Source organism: Echinops telfairi, unplaced genomic scaffold (genome assembly GCF_000313985.2).
Source record: "Echinops telfairi isolate 266 unplaced genomic scaffold, ASM31398v2 ScPeMD7_2291;HRSCAF=2852, whole genome shotgun sequence".
In the NCBI taxonomy this organism is placed as follows: Eukaryota; Metazoa; Chordata; class Mammalia; order Afrosoricida; family Tenrecidae; genus Echinops; species Echinops telfairi.
Window position 1 is genome coordinate 36,345,029 of NW_022106189.1, and position 19,360 is coordinate 36,364,388.

At 54.8% G+C, this 19,360-nt stretch overlaps 1 protein-coding gene across 2 annotated transcripts; it reads left to right on the forward strand.

The window, feature by feature from the left end:
* The first annotated feature begins 989 nt into the window (after nt 1-989).
* AARS1 (alanyl-tRNA synthetase 1) lies at nt 990-18,291 on the forward strand. Of its 2 annotated transcripts, none has more exons than XM_004704547.2 (21): nt 990-1,059; nt 3,746-3,909; nt 4,178-4,366; nt 4,686-4,831; nt 7,248-7,439; nt 8,150-8,294; nt 8,592-8,737; nt 9,383-9,491; nt 9,594-9,744; nt 10,723-10,847; nt 11,318-11,462; nt 12,278-12,456; nt 13,047-13,160; nt 13,888-14,094; nt 14,486-14,670; nt 15,731-15,839; nt 16,390-16,503; nt 16,853-16,972; nt 17,064-17,150; nt 17,284-17,397; nt 17,749-18,291. In XM_004704547.2, exons 2-21 carry the CDS (start codon nt 3,763-3,765, stop codon nt 17,932-17,934), a joined length of 2,910 nt encoding a protein of 969 aa, XP_004704604.1. In that variant the 5' UTR covers nt 990-1,059; nt 3,746-3,762; the 3' UTR covers nt 17,935-18,291. The 2 variants fall into 2 exon arrangements, with proteins under 2 accessions (XP_004704604.1, XP_045149604.1); XM_045293669.1 differs by lacking the exon at nt 990-1,059 and adding an exon at nt 1,142-1,162.
* Nucleotides 18,292-19,360: the final 1,069 nt, after the last annotated feature.

The window sequence follows — 19,360 nt, forward strand, 5'->3', positions numbered from 1 at the left end:
GGGCCTCTATTTTTGTATACACTCTGCCTGAAGCAAAAACTTTTCACAATGGCCAGAAAGAACTTACAGGAGGCTGAATCTATGTGCAGCCTTCCACATAGGTAGTGTTCAGAATTTAAACGCTAATATGTACTAAACAAGCTATGGGTATAGCTCTCGCTCCCTATTTGTTTTGCCCCAAAGGCAAAACAAATATATATATGCCAATTGACCTGCAGTCTATTATCCCTCGACAACCGTGATGTGACACGAAATCCACCAACTGATAAAGACCAGCGCACTCAGGCATGACAGATCAGATCTTTTAAGTCTATATTCTCTTGGGTTTTATAATTCTGCAACTAATTGATCACGGCTGGATCAAGAGCTGTGACCTCTACCAAAGGTCAATCACCGTTCCTCTGGTCTTGCCTATCAATGAACAGAGCACAGCAGATGGAAACTGTTAGGTTTCTGGAGTGGGTGGGTACCTCGGTTCTTTGCTTCCCACGCTGAAAGAATTCGTGCCGAAGCACGTTTGGTGATCCAAGTGGGTTTTTAGGAAGGAACGGAAACGTTTCAGGTGTTAGTCTCCAAAGGGTAGGCGCTATTTCAGGAAAGTGTGCCTACGAAAAACCCACGTGGAAAAGAACACCACGCGTGTGGAACTGGGGGATCGCGGGGACCAAGAGGGCAAGAGAGCAAGTGAGCAAGAGCCTAAGAGCCCTGTGGGCCTCTGCACGCATGGGAGGGGCAACCCCGCTGGTGCCTAAATCCAGCTCCCCAACAGGCACCAAAATGGCAGGCTCCAGGAGTCCGCAGGCAGCGCTACCGCGTGACGCGCCCTAGGTCCCTGCTTTCCCCGCCGTTGCATCAGCCGAGTCAGCGCAGCCGCCCCAGAAGCCGACGGACAAGCTGATTCGTCCTCGAGTTGACTGGCAGGTCGGCTGACCAATGACGTTTCCCGACGGGGAGGCGCGGCGGGGCTCCACGCAACGGCGCGTCCCGATTGGAAAGCGTAGTGCGGGTTGCGGCTGGGGGTGGCCCGGCGCCGGTACCGCTGCGTGGTCGCCGGAGCAGGTAGCCGCGCGCCGTCGCGGTGGGCGCCGCGGGAGGGATTGGGCCGGCGATCGCGCGGAGGAGGGTCGCGCGGAGGGCTCGGCGGCGCCGTGCGAGCCTGCGGGTAAAGCGCGCCGCCCGTCGGGCCCCGGGGCAGCCCCGCGACACCCTGGGAACCAGGCCTGGGCGGGAGTCCGGGTTGCGCCGAGACGGCCTCAGTGGCCTCTCCTCGGCCCCCTGAAGCGCTGATCGCGGCGTAGCTTGGGGTGGCCTTGCCGAGAAGGGAGACCTTGGGAGGGCCACGGTTGCCATGGACTGCCCGCCCCAAACGGGCTTTATGGGCGCTGCTTCTCATCCCTTAGGGGCGCGCCGGGAGGGGACAGGGTGGTCCAGATGGGTGGGGTCCCGCTGGGAGGCTTTCCCAAATTCCTAAAAATGACGAAATGACCGTCACCGGTGCGGGTCTACCCAGGAGAACCTGAGCTGCGCCGTCGTGTGCTCAGCCATTACTCTCTTCACACGATCTGGGTTGACGTTATGGGTTGAAAGGAGTTCATTCAGAGCTTACTGCGGAAACACGGTTATACCTTACCTAATCAACCGATATTTAACAAACCACTGTGATAGATGCTGAAGATGCAAATGCTTTTTTGGAACTGAGGTATGACAAATGAGAAGTTAACTGGCACAAGGGAAAACTCCAGGGGTGAGGCGGACAGGCACCAGGCAAAGGAACCTTCAGAAACCCAAAGGCTTTCTTTGATGGCAGGTACACAGGATCCTTCCAGATGCTGCCCAGAGGTGGAATCAGAGGGGACCCTTTGTCAGACCTCTGCCTCCCACACAGCCTTCCTTCACTGTGACTACTGAGTAAATGAACGGCGGGAATGGGGACACGACTTTTAACACTGTGGCCTCCTTGGGGCTGGTAGTCAGTCGGTACATGTACTGACTTTTATATAATACTCCGATGATTTGTCGATATGTCTTTCCCTTTAAGGACAGACTCTCTTAATTCATCTTACTCCTATCACATATGTAGGCACTCAGTATAGCGAATGAATAAGCTAAAATTGAGAGTGGGGTGTTTCTTTTGGAATTTAATATATTAACCTCAAATTTAGAGCAGTCTTAGTGCCACAGTGGCTAAAGCACTTGGCTGCACCTAAACCGTTAGCAAACCCACCACCCGCTCCACAGAAAGATGCAGCTGTCTGCTTCTGTAAAGATGGGCAGCCTTGGAAACCTTAGGAGGAGGTCGGTTTTGGTTTACCCTAGTAAAGAAGCAATGAACTTCTTTAGACATATGTTGCCCTCGTTTCCACTGCTGTAAATTCATGTTTGCCCCCATTAGTACGTTTCATCGAGAGCTATGGTGACCAGGAAGAGTGTGGTATGAAGAACCTCCTCAGAACCCGGGCCTTGACTTCTGAACGTGAACTATCAAGTGCCCATCTGAGAATTTAGTCCGCCCTTTGGCACTTACAACCAGTGTTTCGCCATCTTTGTGCCCAGCAGGTTTTTGTTTGCCTAGAGAATTAACGGAATTGTGAATAGATTGATTGACATTGTGTGGTGAAAATTGAATGAGAACCGGGGGCTCTTGTTCATCCTCTTTATCCATTCTGTTCCTCTCGCTTTTTATCCAGTGATAAGAAGACTTTCATCCCTGAAACTCCGTGGTGGAGTGGGCAGGGTGCATATTTCTAGATAGAGATACACCGTGTACCCACCCGCATCCCTGAAAAGGAAACAAATTCAGGGCAAAGTGGCTCAAGGTTAAAGTTGGGTCTAGAACTTGAGAGACTGAAGATCATGTTAAGAATGAGGTGGTTGGCATTGTACCCGCTATCACTGTACCCCCAAGCCAGTGACAGGGACTCAGCACCAAGGCCTGGCCCTCCCCCTAAGAGAAATAGTGATCGATGTGAAAGAGTGTTGAGACTGTAAACTCTGTCGTATTTCCAGTGTCCCTTTTTACTCCCATTCGCTCTTTTTACTCACACACTCCCTCCCTCCTGCCTCCTCAGTGGCTCTGCAGCAGGCTCACTCCCTGGCAATCTACTGCGAAGGATTAACCAGTTGTATTTCTAGGCGTTTCAGTGGGTAGAAGCTGATAGGATTGCTGCTGCTGACAAGAGCCTCACAGAGGTGTCAGTCCAAACCTCGAGCCCTGGGCTCTGGAGAGAGTGGGCCTGAGCCCATTTCTAGGCTCCTAGGTTAGCACAGAGCTGGGAGAAACCTTAGGTCATGTAGCCTGGCTGGTGACATGAAGTGATACGACTTGGAGCTAGGACTGCAGCACAGGTCCGTGCGCCTCCCCTGCGAGCTGTTTGCTGTATTGGAGGGTTTATGAATGTCGTTACCTCAGTGTCTTCATTCCCAGCCCAGGGCCTCGCCCAGAGTGGGTGCTCAGTGCATGTTTGTTGAGCGCATGCACGCGTAAGCAGATGGCCTCCAGCACCCATTGGTGTGTTGGTGTACTGAACTGCCCATAACTCATGGCCAGCACTCGGAGGAAGGACTCAAGCTGCTGCCTGCTGGTTTTGCTTTGATAACAACTTTAGCCTTGAACTTTACAACCTAGAGGTTTGGGATCAAACAGCTGCCCGTGCCCTGCTTTACTTGGCTTGAGAAGCTCAGTCTGATGCAATGCCTCTTTCTCTCTGAGGTCCAATTCTCTAATTTTCCTTCATTTCTCTGTTAGCTCCGTAAGTGACTTTCATGATGGACTCGACCCTAACAGCGAGTGAAATCCGGCAGCGATTCATCGCTTTCTTCAAGAGGAACAAGCACACCTATGTCCACTCCTCTGCCACCATCCCCTTGGATGACCCCACTCTGCTCTTCGCCAATGCAGGCATGAACCAGGTAAGGGTTTTTCCCTTTCAGCCTGCCTGTTGGTTCAGTTGGAGGAGGCAGCAGAGCTGATAAAGGCCCAGGTCCTGGAGTCAGACAGAATCCCTGTTCTGTCACTTGCTGTGTGACCTTGGGGACGTTTCTGCCATTGAACTTCTGTTCCTCTGTCTGAAATGAGGGATGAGCATAGTACTTGCCTGGAGGGCTTCCTGACAAAAGTCTGTGACAGCGGGACATCCCTGTGACTGTGGAAGCTGACACGTGCCCCTCCTCTCCGTAGTTCAAACCCATCTTCCTGAACACCATTGACCCGTCCCACCCCATGGCAAAGCTGACTCGAGCTGCCAATACCCAGAAGTGCATCCGGGCGGGGGGCAAGCACAACGACCTGGATGACGTCGGCAAGGATGTCTACCATCACACCTTCTTCGAGATGCTGGGCTCCTGGTCGTTTGGCGATTACTTCAAGGTAAACATGAAACAAAGCTGTCGGGGCTCTCAGCAAAAAGGTGGTTTTTACGGTGAGCGATGGGTTCTAATTCTGCATGTCATCCTTTCAGCAGGTTTGGGAATTATCAAATCTGAGACTTCCTGGGAGCTGTGTCTATAGTTTTCCTTTATAGTTGCATTTCTTGTATGAGTCTCATGTGGTCCTGAATTTGCTTGCATTTATATAGAGTACAGTTAGTTCCATACCTGTGTTCCCAGGATCTGAGCCTTTTTTGAGGAAACCAGGTAGATTTCTGGTTGGACCGTGTTCCACCTCTTTCCTTTTGTCCTTCTTTTAGGAATTGGCATGTAAGATGGCCCTGGAACTTCTGACCCAAGAGTTTGGCATTCCAGTCGAAAGACTTTACGTGACTTACTTTGGTGGGGACGAAGCCGCTGGCTTAGAACCAGATCTGGAGTGCAAACAGATCTGGCAAAATTTGGGGTAAGACTGGGGAGTGAATGGAGGAAGAAAATGAGTCAACTTGGTGCCTAAATGGGGCCTTAAGATTTGGGCTGCAGGGGCCTTTCCCGGTTTGGAGCGTGCATTTTGAGATGGAGGTGGGGGATCCGAAACCAAACTACTGCCGTCCAGTCGGTGCCAACTCATTGCGACCCTAAGAGTTTAACTGCCCCTGTGGGTTTCGGAGGTGGTGACTTCTGACAGGAGTCGAAAGCCTTTCTCCCGAGGAAAGGCTGGTGGTCACTGGCCTTGTGGTTGGCAACCCATTGGGTAACTGGCATTACCGGGGCTCTGATTTAAACAGTCAAGCTTTACTTATTTAAAATAGTATATTGTGTTTTGGGTGAACGTCTACATAGCAGCTTGGGTTCCCATTTCACAGTTTTTTTGTTTTTTAACAATTTGTTCTGTGACATTGGCTATATCTTCTGAAATGTGTCGGTCTCATTTCCATTCTCTCGCTTCTGCTTCCATTTGTCCGGCTTCCCCGCTCCCCTTGGCTCCTCACCGTTGTCTGAGGGTAAATGTTGGCATTTGGTCTCACAGAGCTGAGCATTTGCGGTTCCCAGTCTTTACAGTGATGGTGGTTTTGGAAGCCTATTACTCCATGGTTCAGTTCCACGCTCAAAGGGAATATTGGGATAATCCTGAGGGTTAACCTAGACTCTTATCAGCCCAGTAATTCTCGCCTTTTTAAGGAATTTGAGTTTTGTTCTACATTTTTCTCCCCATAGGCAGGACACTCTTGTGTCCCTGGTCAGAACCGCTGTAGTGCTAGCCAAGCCCCATCGAGTGCCCGTCTCAGGCCTGATGAGCTTGTATTCCCGGGAACTAGTGTCTTCCCCGAGTCTTTGGCTTCCTTCGTTCTGTTTTGGTCCAGGCAAGAAGACACCGATAGTTCTATTGTGGAGGGCTGCTCACCCGCTTTTCAGACCCCAGGTCCTCCTCAGCCAACCAGGATGGAGAATGTTACCTTTGCAAACTCTTATTAGGCCCATTGACCAAGTTGTTTCGTGAGACTATGGCCTTCAAACCTAGTAAACTAATCACATTTTTCTTGTTTTTAAATCCTGATAACCACCAAAATTTTTAAAATTTAAACTATAGAAATGTAGAAAATGTTTTCTAATTACATAGTGTTCTAGCCCTTTTTCACATTTCTGTAGTCCTCTGGGTATGTCTTTTTAACAGGGTCTTCATGTAAAAGTTTATCTTCGATGGGAATGTAGAAGTGCCAAACAAATGGGGCTAGGGGAGGAAAGTCGCTTTTTTTTTTTATTCGTTTTTAAATTATTGTACTTCGTTTTAAAATCATTCATGTAGCCTAAAAGCCAAGATGATAACTAATGTGTGCCCTGTGCGTTTAGTTCATGAAGCACTGCACACAGGCAGGCGGGCGCTTTGATGCCTTTGTCTCACTTTCTCGTTTCTAGAAAACCCTTTCATCCATTAGTGGCTGGCTTTTTAGTACATATGAACGTTGTGGTTCAGGGGGGGAAAAAAAGGAAGATAATTGTTTTTCTCAGTTTTTCAGTTTTGACTAGGCATTTTGCTCCAGTTCAGCCTTCTCCTTCACTTGCTCGGAAACCCTGCTTGGTCAGACTCTAGTATAATTGCACGTTTTGGGTACTAACAAATGCGGAACTTCAAGAGCTAATCTTTTTTTCCCTGAGATCATGTAATCATTTTTTTAATTAAATACTTTTACTGGGGACTCTTAAATCTCCTATCACAATCCGTACATTCATCCAGTGTGTCAAGCACATTTGCGCTATCATCATTTTCAAAGCATTCTCTTCCCACATGAGCTCCTGATATCGGCTGCCCTAAAAAGCTCATCTTAGCCCCGCCTTTGGAAAGCCTGGGTCACCTGGCTTCCTGACGGTCTGCATTTGCTCTCTCGGAACCCTCTTCTGAGCTCTGCTGCCCATTTCTTTCAGCAAGGTCAGATGTTGTCTATGTTTTCATCACCTGAAATGCTCTGTGGTGTAATTGGAAGTAAAGGACTGATGACTCCATTGGGGCGTAGAGAAGTATCTGGAAATAAACAGCCCTGTTATGACATATTTTCATGTGATACAAATTTTTTTTTAATGAAAGAAATTTGCAGCACACACACACACACCAAATTTTTTTTTGCTCAAATTCTGGTCCTAGTTCAATTTTAAATCGCACTGGACATCCTAACATGTTTCACTTTTACTTGTTCCCTTCTCTGTGCGATTCTTTGAGAAGGATCGTGTGGTGCCCCACTAGCCAGCTGTCTGCAGGCTGTTTGCCGCGGAGCTGGCGTCTTTGTGCACTTGAACCCCGCAGAGGTGCCTTGCTGTGGGGGAGGGCACCCGGGATGACCCTCATCAGTAACTGTAACTCAGCTTGCCTTCCGTGCTCTGTACAGACTCGACGATGCCAAGATCCTCCCTGGCAACATGAAAGACAACTTCTGGGAGATGGGTGACACGGGCCCGTGTGGCCCCTGCAGTGAGATCCACTATGACCGGATTGGTGGCCGAGATGCCGCCCACCTCGTCAACCAGGACGACCCCAACGTGTTGGAGATCTGGAACCTCGTCTTCATCCAGTACAACAGGTGGCCTTGGGGTCCTGCCCCTTCCTGTGACCAAGTCAGGGAAGAGCAGCCAGAGCTGCCTGGCCATCTTCTCTGTAACATGTCCCTTTTGCCCTCATCTCTGGGGACAGCGGGGCAGCACCAAAGCAAGGCCGTGACAGCTTCAGGGACCCACTGGCCCATTTCTTGAGACGTTACTTCTGTTTGACCTCTGCTCTCTGGGACTGGGCTGAGCCCATTCTTTGGTAAACTAGTCTGCTGGAAGGCACTGTAATGTCCTTTCTTCCATCAGAACGGGCACACACCCCTTGTTTTACTGCACTTTGCAATTCAGAGGTTGTAGACATGGAAGGTTTGTGGCCACCCTGCCGCAAGCAAGTCCGTCGCCACCGCTTCGTCCCCCCACAGGTGCTCACTTCGTGTCTCCAGACTATTTCATCCTGGGACTGCGTGTTTCCTCGGCCAGGGGGTAGGGGGACCATCACACTCTGTGCACTGGGAAATCACAACCATTTGTGTGACTCGCTTTGTGATGTTCACTGTATTGCCGGGGTCTGGACCTCAGCGGCCCTGTGCTGTCCCAGCTGAGCCTCACTGCACCCAAAGGCATCTCCTTCCCTTTCTCCCACTGCTCCCATCCCCACTGCACCGGCTGACTTCCCGTCCCTGGGGACTCGGCGGTGGCAGTCTGAGTCCCTGTTTCAGCTTCTTCCTTTCTCTGGCTCCGGCAGGGAGGCCGATGGCATTCTGAGACCTCTCCCCAAGAAAAGCATTGACACTGGGATGGGCCTGGAGCGCCTGGTGTCGGTGCTGCAGAATAAGATGTCCAACTATGACACGGACCTTTTCGTCCCTTACTTCGAGGCCATTCAGAAGGTACTGGTCCTCGTGAACTGTCCCCAGCCGTGCTCTCGGCAGTGCCATCATAGATCAAAGAATCGGGCTCTGCCAACCAAGGGCACCTGGGCCCACTTGCCACCCACTTTCTCACCTGAGGGCTTGTACCAGGCATGGTCTGGGTGGGAGTGCAGAAAGGCTGGCTGCAGGCCTGGAGGGCTTCGACTGTCCCCTCCTGGAGGCTGGAGGACTGGGCCACGTGGCTGTCCTTTCTGCTATTGCTCCCGCAGGCCCTCCTGCAGCAAACTGACGGCTGCCTCCTGGTTTTCTCTGTAGGGCACAGGTGCCCGGCCGTACACTGGGAAAGTTGGTGCTGACGACGCCGATGGGATTGACATGGCCTACCGGGTGCTGGCCGACCATGCTCGGACCATCACCGTGGCGCTGGCTGATGGCGGCAGACCTGACAACACAGGACGGGGGTGAGTGTGTCACGCTGGGCAGCATTTAGACAAGCACCAGACGGTTGGTGGCTTTAAGGGGGTCAAGCCGACAAATGCAGCCACTGCTATGGAGTTGATGCCGACATCTAGCGCCCTTCAGGAGGGGGTCACATTGCCCCTGTGCGTTGCCCAGACTGACTCCTCAAAGCCACACGCTGTCACTGTTCTCATCTTCTTTGGGGAATTGAAGGGCTCTTTCCTCTTAGGGATTGAGGGAGCTTTAACTCCCTTAATGACAATGTGTCTCCACCTAGTTAAGTCTTTGTTGCTAAGGTCAGAGTGGTGAGTACTGTATTTAAGGCTAGCGAGGGAAGGGGTGAGCAGGTACGGTTGAGCTTTGGAAAATCCCCCACAAGCAGGGGGCCTGGGAGCTCAGGGGCCCAGTACTCTGGCTGGGCTGGCCTTCCGGACTAGCAGAGAGGAGGAAAGCAAGCCAGGATCGTGGCGAGCCGCCCTGGGTGAGCGTTTGCTGAGTTCATCCTGGAGGCCCGGTCGCTGGACTTGGGGAATGCAGAACCAAAGCGGGAAAAGTCTCCAGAGGAGAGAGGCGCAGGCGTCTCGTGGCTGTGGGTGTGCGTCCAAAGGGCCGTGTGCACTCAGCGGGGACGGGCGCTGTCTCCACAGGTATGTGCTGAGGCGGATTCTCCGTCGCGCTGTCCGGTACTCCCACGAGAAGCTCAACGCCAGCAGGGGTTTCTTCGCCACATTGGTAGACGTCGTCGTCCAGTCCCTGGTAGGTCCCTTCTGCAGGATGGGTAGCATGGGAAGTGCACACTGGGGAGAATTACCAGGTGGGGGCACGCGGCGCTCACTGGGCTCCTTACCCTCTTGCCAGGGAGATGCCTTTCCTGAGCTGAAGAAAGACCCTGACATGGTCAAGGACATCATTAATGAAGAGGAGGTGCAGTTCCTCAAGACGCTCAGCAGAGGGCGACGCATCCTGGACAGGAAAATCCAGAGTCTGGGAGACAGCCAGACCATCCCCGGTGAGTAGGCTCCAGTGTCTCACTGTGAGTGGCTCGCTGTGGCTTGATTAAAATGGGTTTCTTTGTAAAGCGGGGATTGTGGTAAAATTATCAGAGGAACCAGGTCATCGTGGTAAAAATACTCAAACAAAGCAAAATACATGAAGTGTAAAATGAAAAGCCCCTTTCCCAAACTCACTTTCTAGGGACAACTCTTAAATTGAGGACTTTTCTCTATTCCCACAAATAGACAAAAGGGCTTGCACAAATTAGTGGCGAAGTAGAACTAAAAGACAATCGGGTTTCCACCAACTGTTTGGAGCTCCCTCCTGTGCAGGCCTTTCCGTGTACTAGGAACCCTGATGGGCAGCAATGAAGTGCTTGGCTGTTAACAGAAAGGTCAGCAGTTTGAACCCATGAGCCAGATCCACGAGAGAAAGACGTGGGGGCTGGCTTCCATAAGGGTTACAGCCATGGAAACCCTGTGGGTGGCTCTGCTCGGTCCTGTAGCCACTTGCTGGGTCGGGGTGTGGGTGAGGGCGAGGGCGGGTGTCTACCTAAGGAGCCTGGTGGCACAGCGACTGGGCAGTGAGCTGCTCGCTGAAAGAGAAAGGTGCGGCAGTCAGCTCCTGTAGAGACTCCCAGCTCTGGGGAACGTCTGTGCGGTCATTCAGGGATGTGTCAGCACCAGCTGGGTGTGGAATGTGTGTTTGCTGTGCAAAACCAGAACGATAGGAGGCGCGGTTTTTCCACCAGAAGGGACAGTTATTTAAGTTGACCTTATTACATACGAAGGGCAGCTTGATGAGTTTGCACAAGAGGAACACTCCCATGTTCAGATCAAGGACTTTCACCAGGTGGCCCTGAGTGCTACCTCCAGGTGGATTCCTAAAGGCAGTGGGGTTTGACAGGGGCCGGGTCAGGAGTGAGTGGCCTCGTCTGTCACGGCCTGTCTGTCGCCTGGGAGGACTCACTCGTGTTCACATGGCTCTTCCGCAGGGGACACAGCATGGCTTCTCTACGACACCTACGGGTTCCCAGTGGACCTGACTGGGCTCATTGCGGAAGAGAAGGGCCTGGCAGTGGACATGGAGGGCTTCGAGGAGGAGAGGAAGCTGGCTCAGGTACGAGATGGAGGGTGCGAGGAGGAAACGGGGTCACAGCCACGCAGGGCTCGCAGTGAAGGCAGCTGTTTGCTTAACCTCATTCTTCTGGAGTTCACTGGTGCTCGGCGGGCGAAGCTCTGCCCCCGGGGCATCTGTCTGCAGGGAGAGGCGTGCTCCTGCCGCTAGTGTGGAGACCGGGGATGGTCACACGCAAAGAAGAATCACAAGTGACGGGAATGCCAGGGTTGATTTACCCCTGGTGCGCTCCGGCCCCTCCCTCCTGTGTTAGGGTCACTTACACGTTACCCTGGGAGCCTTCGTGGCACAGCTGCGAAGTGTTGGGCTGCTAACCCAAAGGTCTGGAGTTCGAACCCACCTGCCTTAGAAGGCTTACGGGGCAGTTCTACGCTCGTGCCAGGTCACTGGGCGTCAGGACAGACTCCAGGGCACCCACCAATCACACAGCAACGTGCGTGTTTCTCCTGCAGCTGAAATCACAGGGTAAGGGGGCCGGCGGGGAAGACCTCATCATGCTGGACATCTATGCCATCGAAGAGCTACGCTCCAGGGGCCTGGAGGCCACTGACGACTCCCTGAAGTACAGCTACCACTCAGAGCCCGGCGGCAGCTACGGTAGGTCCTGGGCTTCCCCGCCCGGGAGCTCTCTCTGACCCTGGTTTTCAGGCGTTCCAAGACACTAGGTGCCCTTCAGATCGGTGACAGTCGCTCCTAGAGCCCGTGGCATGCTCTGTGCCTTTACACAAGTTTCCCAAAACTTGCCCAGGGGCCAGTGCTAGCGGGATCCTTCGGGGCTGCCACAGCAGCCTATACTTGACCCCGGATTCGGGGCTAGAGTACACAGGTTTTTCATTTGGGGGGCAGGGCCCTGTGTTTGGTTTCATTTTTCAGAGAAGGGGCAGCTCATCAATTTAGTTTGGGCACGTTCTGCTGTGCATAAGGTGACCGGTTCGAACCTAACTCCGACAACAACATGGTAGCAGTGCTACAACGGAGCTCATGAAGCCTGTTTCGAGTTTGGTTGTTGCTGTTCTCAGTCCCAGGAGTGATCCCAGACCCTCAGTCTATCCACGCTCGCCTGCCAAGCGGGCCAGCCCCTTGTGCGCTGCCCTTGCGGTTAGCACTGTCTGATCAGATTCAACCAGCTCTGCCAAATTCCTCGTCCCGGGAAGCCCCCGGCATTGCTGTTAGGTGCTGTTGACTCAGTCCCACCTCACAGCGACCCTGCCCCAAACGCTGTCCAGTGGGTCACTGCTGGGGGTGGCATTTTCTGATGACAAACCATCGTGCCGAGCTCTTTCATGGTGTACAAGGGCTTGCTTCCGATTGGCTTGAGGGAGAGTTGGCAAAGTCTGTCTGCAGACACCGGCAGGGAATGCACACAGCGTCATTGAGGCCGCTCCCCCTTCTTTGCCTTTTGCATCGAGCAGTGTTTGAGAACACGGTCGCCACGGTGATGGCTCTGCGCAGGGACAAGATGTTCGTGGACGAGGTGGCCACGGGCCAGGAATGTGGCGTCGTGCTGGACAAGACCTGCTTCTATGCCGAGCAAGGGGGCCAGATCTATGACGAAGGCTACCTGGTCAAGCTTGATGACAACAGCGAAGACGTGAGCCAATCCTTGCTCTTTCTCATTAGCCTGGGCCAATGGCAGGGCCCTCCCCAAGTGTCAGCTCCCCAGGCTGCTGGGGTTGGGGAGACGGGGAGGCAGGCCACATCTGTGGGTGGGGCTTCACTGCCAGCCTTCCTGAAGTGAGGGCACTCTTTAGATGGTGGGGCTCTCATGGCTCTTAGTATCCTGGTAGGAAGCGGCTTGGAACCCGGTGCCTGGATTAACCTTCACTCCCTCGTGTTTTCCTCACCACGACACCGGGCTGGGGAGAGCTCGGCTTCCACTGTCCTCTGGGACGAGTGAGCCAGTCTCCTTGGGCCTCAAGTGTTTTTATAACTTACGAATTCTCCATGACACTCCCTAACTGTGTGTGTGTGTGTGTGTGTGTGTGTGTGTGTGTGTGTAGATGGGGTGGAGGGCTCTTCCAAAAGTTCGTGAGAAAATGGAATGATTCCACAAACTTCTGGAAACTCCCTTGGACATAATGACACGTGTCCGTATGCACCGTCAGTGGAGGGTCTTGGAGAATTAGGGAGTATGCACGTTTACAGGCATACATTCTTCCCGTCTTCCTTGGCCCCATGTAGAGGACGGAGTTCACGGTGAAGAACGCGCAGGTGCGAGGCGGGTACGTGCTTCACATAGGCACTGTCTATGGCAACCTGAGAGTGGGGGACCAGGTCCGTCTGTTTATTGATGAGGTGAGTGGTACCCTGCTGCCCGGCACTGCATCTGGCTGGTGACTGCTTTGATCTTGGACTCTAACTTGGCTCCCCGCTGCTGTCCCTCCTGAGTGGGACATCTGGGTGGTGGGCGATGTACCTGAGAGCGAAGGTTCCATCCGTCCACATTCCCCAGTCAGACCACGCGTGAGACCGCAGACTGGCTTTTGGCGGTTGCCGCTCTCCGCTCTCCGGGTTACTTGGAGGCTAAGGATCCTCTGTTCGTTCAGAAATTGGTTCTGCCGAAACTGGTTTTGACGGAAACCAAACTGCAGTCATACGGAAGTGTTTCTCCCCTAAGCTGACAAGGAGCTTCGTCCCACAGTGCAGGGCCTGGCCTCTTCTCCCTGGTTGCTTCCCGGTGCCCTGGTCTTCAGGGTCCAGGCCAGCTCCCAGCAAACTTGGCAAAGGGCTAGATAACACCTGCAGCTTTGCCAAACATGCAGTCTGCATCACGGCTACTCAGCTCTGCCACTGTCGTGAGAGAGCAGCCGGAGGCGATACATGAGAGGCAGGGCTGGAATGGAATCAAACACCATTTATAAAGGAGGACGGGCCTCTGTCGTTTGCCAGCACCCGTGCTGGGCTGTGCCCCTCTGCTCACTACCCACTGACCAGAACAGCCATGCTGTGCTGCCAGAGCAGCCAGGAGAGAAGGAAGACCCAGTCTCCTGCAGCCCTCCACACCTGCCGCTCTCCTTTCCAGACCCGACGCAGGCCCGTCATGAGCAACCACACGGCTACTCACATCCTAAACTTCGCCCTGCGCGCTGTGCTTGGGGAGGCCGACCAGAAAGGCTCCCTCGTTGCGCCTGATCGCCTGCGGTTTGACTTCACGGCCAAGGGCGCTATGTCTACTCAACAGATCAAGGAGGCAGAGGAGATTGCCAATCAGACAATTGAGGCAGCCAAGGTGGGTGGAGCCGGGTCTAAGCTCTCGGTCCCTGGCGTCTCCTTCTCTCCTCAGAGTTCCTGCCACTGTACCCTTGGTCCCTTACCCGGCCGTGCGCAGAGAGCTGCCTCAAGCAGTGACTCGGCTGTGCTGGAGGCGGGACGACCCAGGCTCGCCTGGTTCCGTCTGCCTCACCTGCAGCTCTGCTCTTCCACATAAGTTCTAGTCACAGCATCACGAAACAGCACCCCATCTCGGTCTCCTGGGCTTTGTACACGGCTCATTATTTTAGGGGGCTCCGGGCACATGACCTAGAGAGCTAGGATTGGAAACCCAGAGTTCTGTGTGAGCCACACGCTCCCTGCAGCATCCCACCAGGCCCCAGAGTTTGACTCTCTCCTCTCCCCGGCAGCCCGTCTATACCCAGGACTGTGCCTTGGCAGCCGCAAAAGCCATCCAGGGCCTGCGGGCCGTGTTTGACGAAACCTACCCTGACCCTGTGCGTGTCGTCTCCATTGGGGTCCCAGTGTCCGAACTGCTTGAAGACCCCACCAGTCCGGCCGGCTCCCTCACTTCTGTGGAATTCTGTGGGGGCACGTAAGTACCTTGGGAAGAACAAGAGGGGCAGGGCCCCCGGGGGTTTTTTTTTTCTGAGATAAAAGTGAAGTTGCCAAATAGCCCTTCCCAAGAACCCCGGCCTCCTGTACTCCTGTCAGACCCCTTGGCGCCAGCCCTTCCATGGCTGGTGTGGCGAAATGCCATCGCTCTCCTCCTTGGGCGGGGAGGCGTTTACACTCAGCAGGGCCCTGGCAGGCTCACAGAACGCCACTGCTTCCCGGGGGCCTTTCCTAGGTCCCTGCGTCAGCCCATCATTGGAGAGCAACCTATTTCTGCCAATTTGGAGTCCTTCACAGCCACCAGAATGCTACGGGAAAGGGATTGGTGCCGTGGGAAGTGTCCTGCTTCCAAAGGAAACCTGACAGGATATTTGCAAAGTCACGTAGAGCCCACCTGGGGCCTCTTCCAAGTCTCAAGCTGGGGGAGTGGGGATCCATAGGGGCCAAGTTCTAGCTGCACTGGACCTCCAAGCGATCCTCCCTTCTGCCTGGCATCAGTTGGCATGGCATGCCTTAGAACACAGAAGGTGACTGCAGGCTTCCTCCCTCCCTCCCAATGACCGGGTGGCCCAGTGCGAGTCTGCGGTTCCCTGAGCAGTTGGGAACGAGACCTCTTGGCTTAGGGGTTCCATGAAATGTTACATGCACCTCTCTGCCATCATTAGCTCTAGGGTGAGGGGTATATGTTCCTTGTCCCCCCAGGGAGCCCCAAAGATGGAGTGAATCGAGCAGCCTCGCAGCAGTAACGTTTGTGTTGGGCTTCAGGGATTATAAGGCACTCATGTTTGTCTGGATTTCCATCAGCCCTGTGAGGGGGATTGTCCCCATTTTGGACAGGAGGAAACTGAAGCTCAGAGGAGATAGTCTCTTGCTCAGTGTCACACCAACTCCCAAACCAAGGCACCTCCCTGACTCCCCTCCCACGTGAAGGACTTTGACCCTCCTTACACCTGGAGAGCCAGGCCTGGGAAGGGACTGCTGATGGGGCCTCCAGGTGCGGGCGGCCTCCCCTCACCCCAGGCTTTCTGTCCACACTGCAGGCACCTGCAGAACTCCAGTCATGCGGGAGCATTTGTCATTGTGAGTGAAGAAGCAATTGCCAAAGGCATCCGCAGGATTGTTGCCGTCACGGGGGCAGAAGCCCAGAAGGTGAGTGGATCAGGCGTCTCATCTAGTTCCCAAGGAGAGGGGCCCTTCCCACAAGTCCACTGGTGCAAACAGTTACAGGGCTGCTGCAGGCAGAACGGAAGGTACAGCCCACAATACCCCAAACACATCCTCCAGTTCACCGATTGGCAGGACTGCCTGGACACCTGTGCCTGCGGGGGGTGGGGAGGAGCCATAGTTAGCTGTGGCTCCGGGTACCCAGCCCTGTGGGGCGGGGTCATGTGCTAGAGGGGAAAGGGAGGCTATGTTCTCAGGGTAGGAACTAGCTCAGGCCTCACTGGTCCCCAAGTCTGAAGGTAGTCGTTTCCTGAGTGGAAAGGGCTCCTGCTTCGAAAGCTGGTCTCCCCGGCCCCCGAGTTGGGCCCAGCCTTGCTCCTGGGGAAGGTGTGCCTTTCTGAGCCATCAGGCTGCACACACTTGCTCCTTGAAAGAAGAAACACTTGGGTGCTTTGGGGGGATTCCTTCCCAGCCTGCCCTCTCAGCGGGGCTTGCCACGTGTCTCCTGATCTCACCACGGCTTGCTCCCTCCCAGGCCCTCAGGAAAGCAGAAAGCATGAAGAAATCTCTGTCTGTCTTGGAGGCCAAGGTGAAGGCCCAGACGTCGCCCAACAAGGACGTGCAGCGGGAGATAGCCGACCTCGGCGAGGTAGGGCCAACCTCCCTCTCAGGCCTGTGCTGGTCAGTGGAAGAACTCGCTGGAGCCAGCCCAGCCCTGGTGCTTAGACACAAGCCTTGGGGGCGTCTTGCAGGGCTGGCCCGGGACCCCACCAGCTCCTCCCACTGATGGCAGCTGTGCTCACAGCACAACGGCCCTGGCCTGGGGGGGGGCTGGGGCTCCTGCCTGCTGAGGTCTCCACACTACCCCTTCTTGCCAGCCCTGCAACTCACACCGGCCATGGGTCCCCCATGGGCAAGCAGACCCCCTCTTGCTTTTCCTTCTCTCTCCTCGCTGGGCGCTGCTGTGGAACCCACACACCCTCATGCTGTGCTTCCAGGCCCTGGCCACTGCCGTTGTCCCTCAGTGGCAGAAGGACGAACTTCGAGAGGAGCTCAAGTCCCTGAAGAAGGTCATGGACGACCTGGACCGTGCCAGCAAGGCCGACGTCCAGAAGCGGGTGAGTGCAGGGGGCCGACGGGAGTAAGAGGCATTCTGGGTGGGGAGGCGCCCTGCGGGCTGAGGGTCCCTTCTGCACATCCTTCCTGCAGGTGTTGGAGAAGACCAAGCAGCTCATCGACAGCCGCCCCAACCAGCCCCTCGTCATCCTGGAGATGGAGAGCGGCGCCTCGGCCAAGGCAACCCGGGCTGTCCCGAGGGCAGCCCTGGGGTGGGGGGTGGGGAGGCTGAGGCTGAGAGCCCACGGGTGGGGCGTCCCAGGGGCCGGGCCTGCTCCCAGGGCTAGGCTCTGACATCAGCCTCTCCCCACAGGCCCTGAATGAAGCCTTGAAGCTTTTCAAGACACATTCCCCTCAGACAGCCGCCATGCTCTTTACAGTGGACAACGAGGCAGGCAAGATCACGTGCCTGTGTCAGGTCCCCCAGGTAGGAGCCCCTTGCCTCCTGCCTCAGACCCTACCCACCCCTACCGTGGAGAGCGGCAGCCGCCGCTGGTTGCCAGCGCTCAGTTCCTCTTGTGGGGAGTCAGCTGCCAAGACCACCCCGACTAGAACAGCTGCTCTGCCCTCCTCTCTGCTAGTTCCCCTGATCTCCCGGCTGTCTCACTGATAAATATGTTTACACTGGCTGACACTTGGGGTGCCCTTGTCATGGTGGGGGGCCATTGGCTGTTTCCCAGCACCTACTCTAGAATCATTGCCCACCCCAGCAGCAGCCTAGGCCCTCCCCTGCGGTAGAACTGGGTCCCCCCTCCCACTGCTCCTTCCTGTCTTCCAGAATGCTGCCAACCGAGGCCTGAAGGCCAGCGAGTGGGTGCAGCAGGTGTCGGGCCTGATGGATGGCAAAGGTGGTGGCAAAGATGTGTCAGCCCAGGCCACGGGCAAGAACGTGGGCTGCCTGCAGGAGGCACTGCAGCTGGCCACGTCCTTTGCCCAGCTTCGCCTGGGAGATGTGAAGAACTGAGGAAAGGGGTGCTTCCCCTGGGAAGCATCTGCATCTACCCTTGCCCATTCCTGGGACCCATCTATCCAGACTGGCGCTCCAGCCACCACAGGACATTGGCATCTTGGACCTATGCACAGTGCCGTCAGCCCTAGCCCAGCAGGAACAGAACAGCCAGGGCCACCCTGCCTTGTGACTCGGTGCCCACTTTACATTTCCACCCCAAGCCCTGTAGCCCACGCTATCTGTCCAGAACCACTAAGTCTGTTTGTCATCGTCCTGACCTGGGTGTACTATCCCACAGACCCAAGGCTTTGGGGTTTGCAGGTTGGAGTCATTCTTGCTGCAGAGAATAAAAGGTTCATGTGCAATACCCTATGATGGATGCCTTGTGGTCCACCCTCCTCGGCCCCAGGTGACTCCATCCACAGCACCTGGCTTCTTTCCCGGGTCCAGCCCTCGCCAGGCCCCCTGAACTCAAAGATTGCCTCTTGAGGAGGCCAAGGTGGACAGAGGCAGTGCCGGGGGGTGGGGTGGGGAGGTGGGCTCACAGCCATAGACTAGTATAGGAAGCATTAGAAGCAGCCAAAGCTTCCCTTCCGGCCGCTGCCCACTCTCCTTAACTTGTAGACCCAGCTGTTAGGTTTCTCGGGTGGGTAATGCATCAGTTCTTGGCTTCTCACAAGATAGAATTCACACCGAAGCCTGGTTTGTAATCTAAGTGGGTTTTTATAAAGCACAGAAGTTTAAGGTTTTACAGTCTCAAAAGAGTCCACGCTATTTCAGGGAAGCGTGCCAAACCATGTAAGTACCCTGGGCACACCACTGAACACGGGCAACCTCGTGGGACTGCGTGCCCACACGTGGTGGCGTGAGGCCAGAGGCTGCAGTAAGGCCAAGTGGGTCCAAGGGGAGAAGGGGCCTGCCTTCCTGCCACCAAAGTATCTAAAGCCTCTGGCTGGGGAGGCATGGTTGATGGTATTGGCTGACCCCATTGGCTGAATTAAGCCCACCTGGTTGGGGTCATGAGCCTGGGCCTTGTTTGGACTGCCCAGGTATGTAGGGGCCGGTGCGGGCATGAGAGGAATAACCCCTGTCCCGCTGTTCAACAGCAATGGGGCTGTTACCCTGGCCTGGACCTGAGGCCACTTCACTCGTGTGAAGACTGCTGGGTGTGAGGGGAGGTAAATACAGAGACCACCTTCGGCCTCTAACGGAAGGCCGGTCTGGGGCCCCTGCTGCCAGAGGAAAGTAAGAGAAGCAGCCGAGGCGGGGGAGAAGCCAACAGAAAAGGTGCTGGGCAAAGACCACGGGGCGGTCTGAGGGCTCATTCCATCCCTTCTACGCCTCGAGTAGAGGGTCCAGAGAAAGGCCTTGGCCTCTACAAAGTAATTAAAGCCTTCACAAATTAAGGAAAACACACCTCGGTTTGCCCTGGCCTGGGGAG

What these genes read in the sequence shown, in the direction of transcription:
- AARS1 (XM_004704547.2), top strand. Translation starts at nt 3,763, where the DNA reads ATGATGGACTCGACCCTAACAGCGAGTGAAATCCGGCAGCGATTCATC. An exon ending in GTGGAATTCTGTGGGGGCAC is followed by an intron (nt 14,671 to 15,730) that starts GTAAGTACCTTG and finishes TCCACACTGCAG; the next exon opens with GCACCTGCAGAACTCCAGTC. An exon ending in AGAGCGGCGCCTCGGCCAAG is followed by an intron (nt 17,151 to 17,283) that starts GCAACCCGGGCT and finishes CTCTCCCCACAG; the next exon opens with GCCCTGAATGAAGCCTTGAA.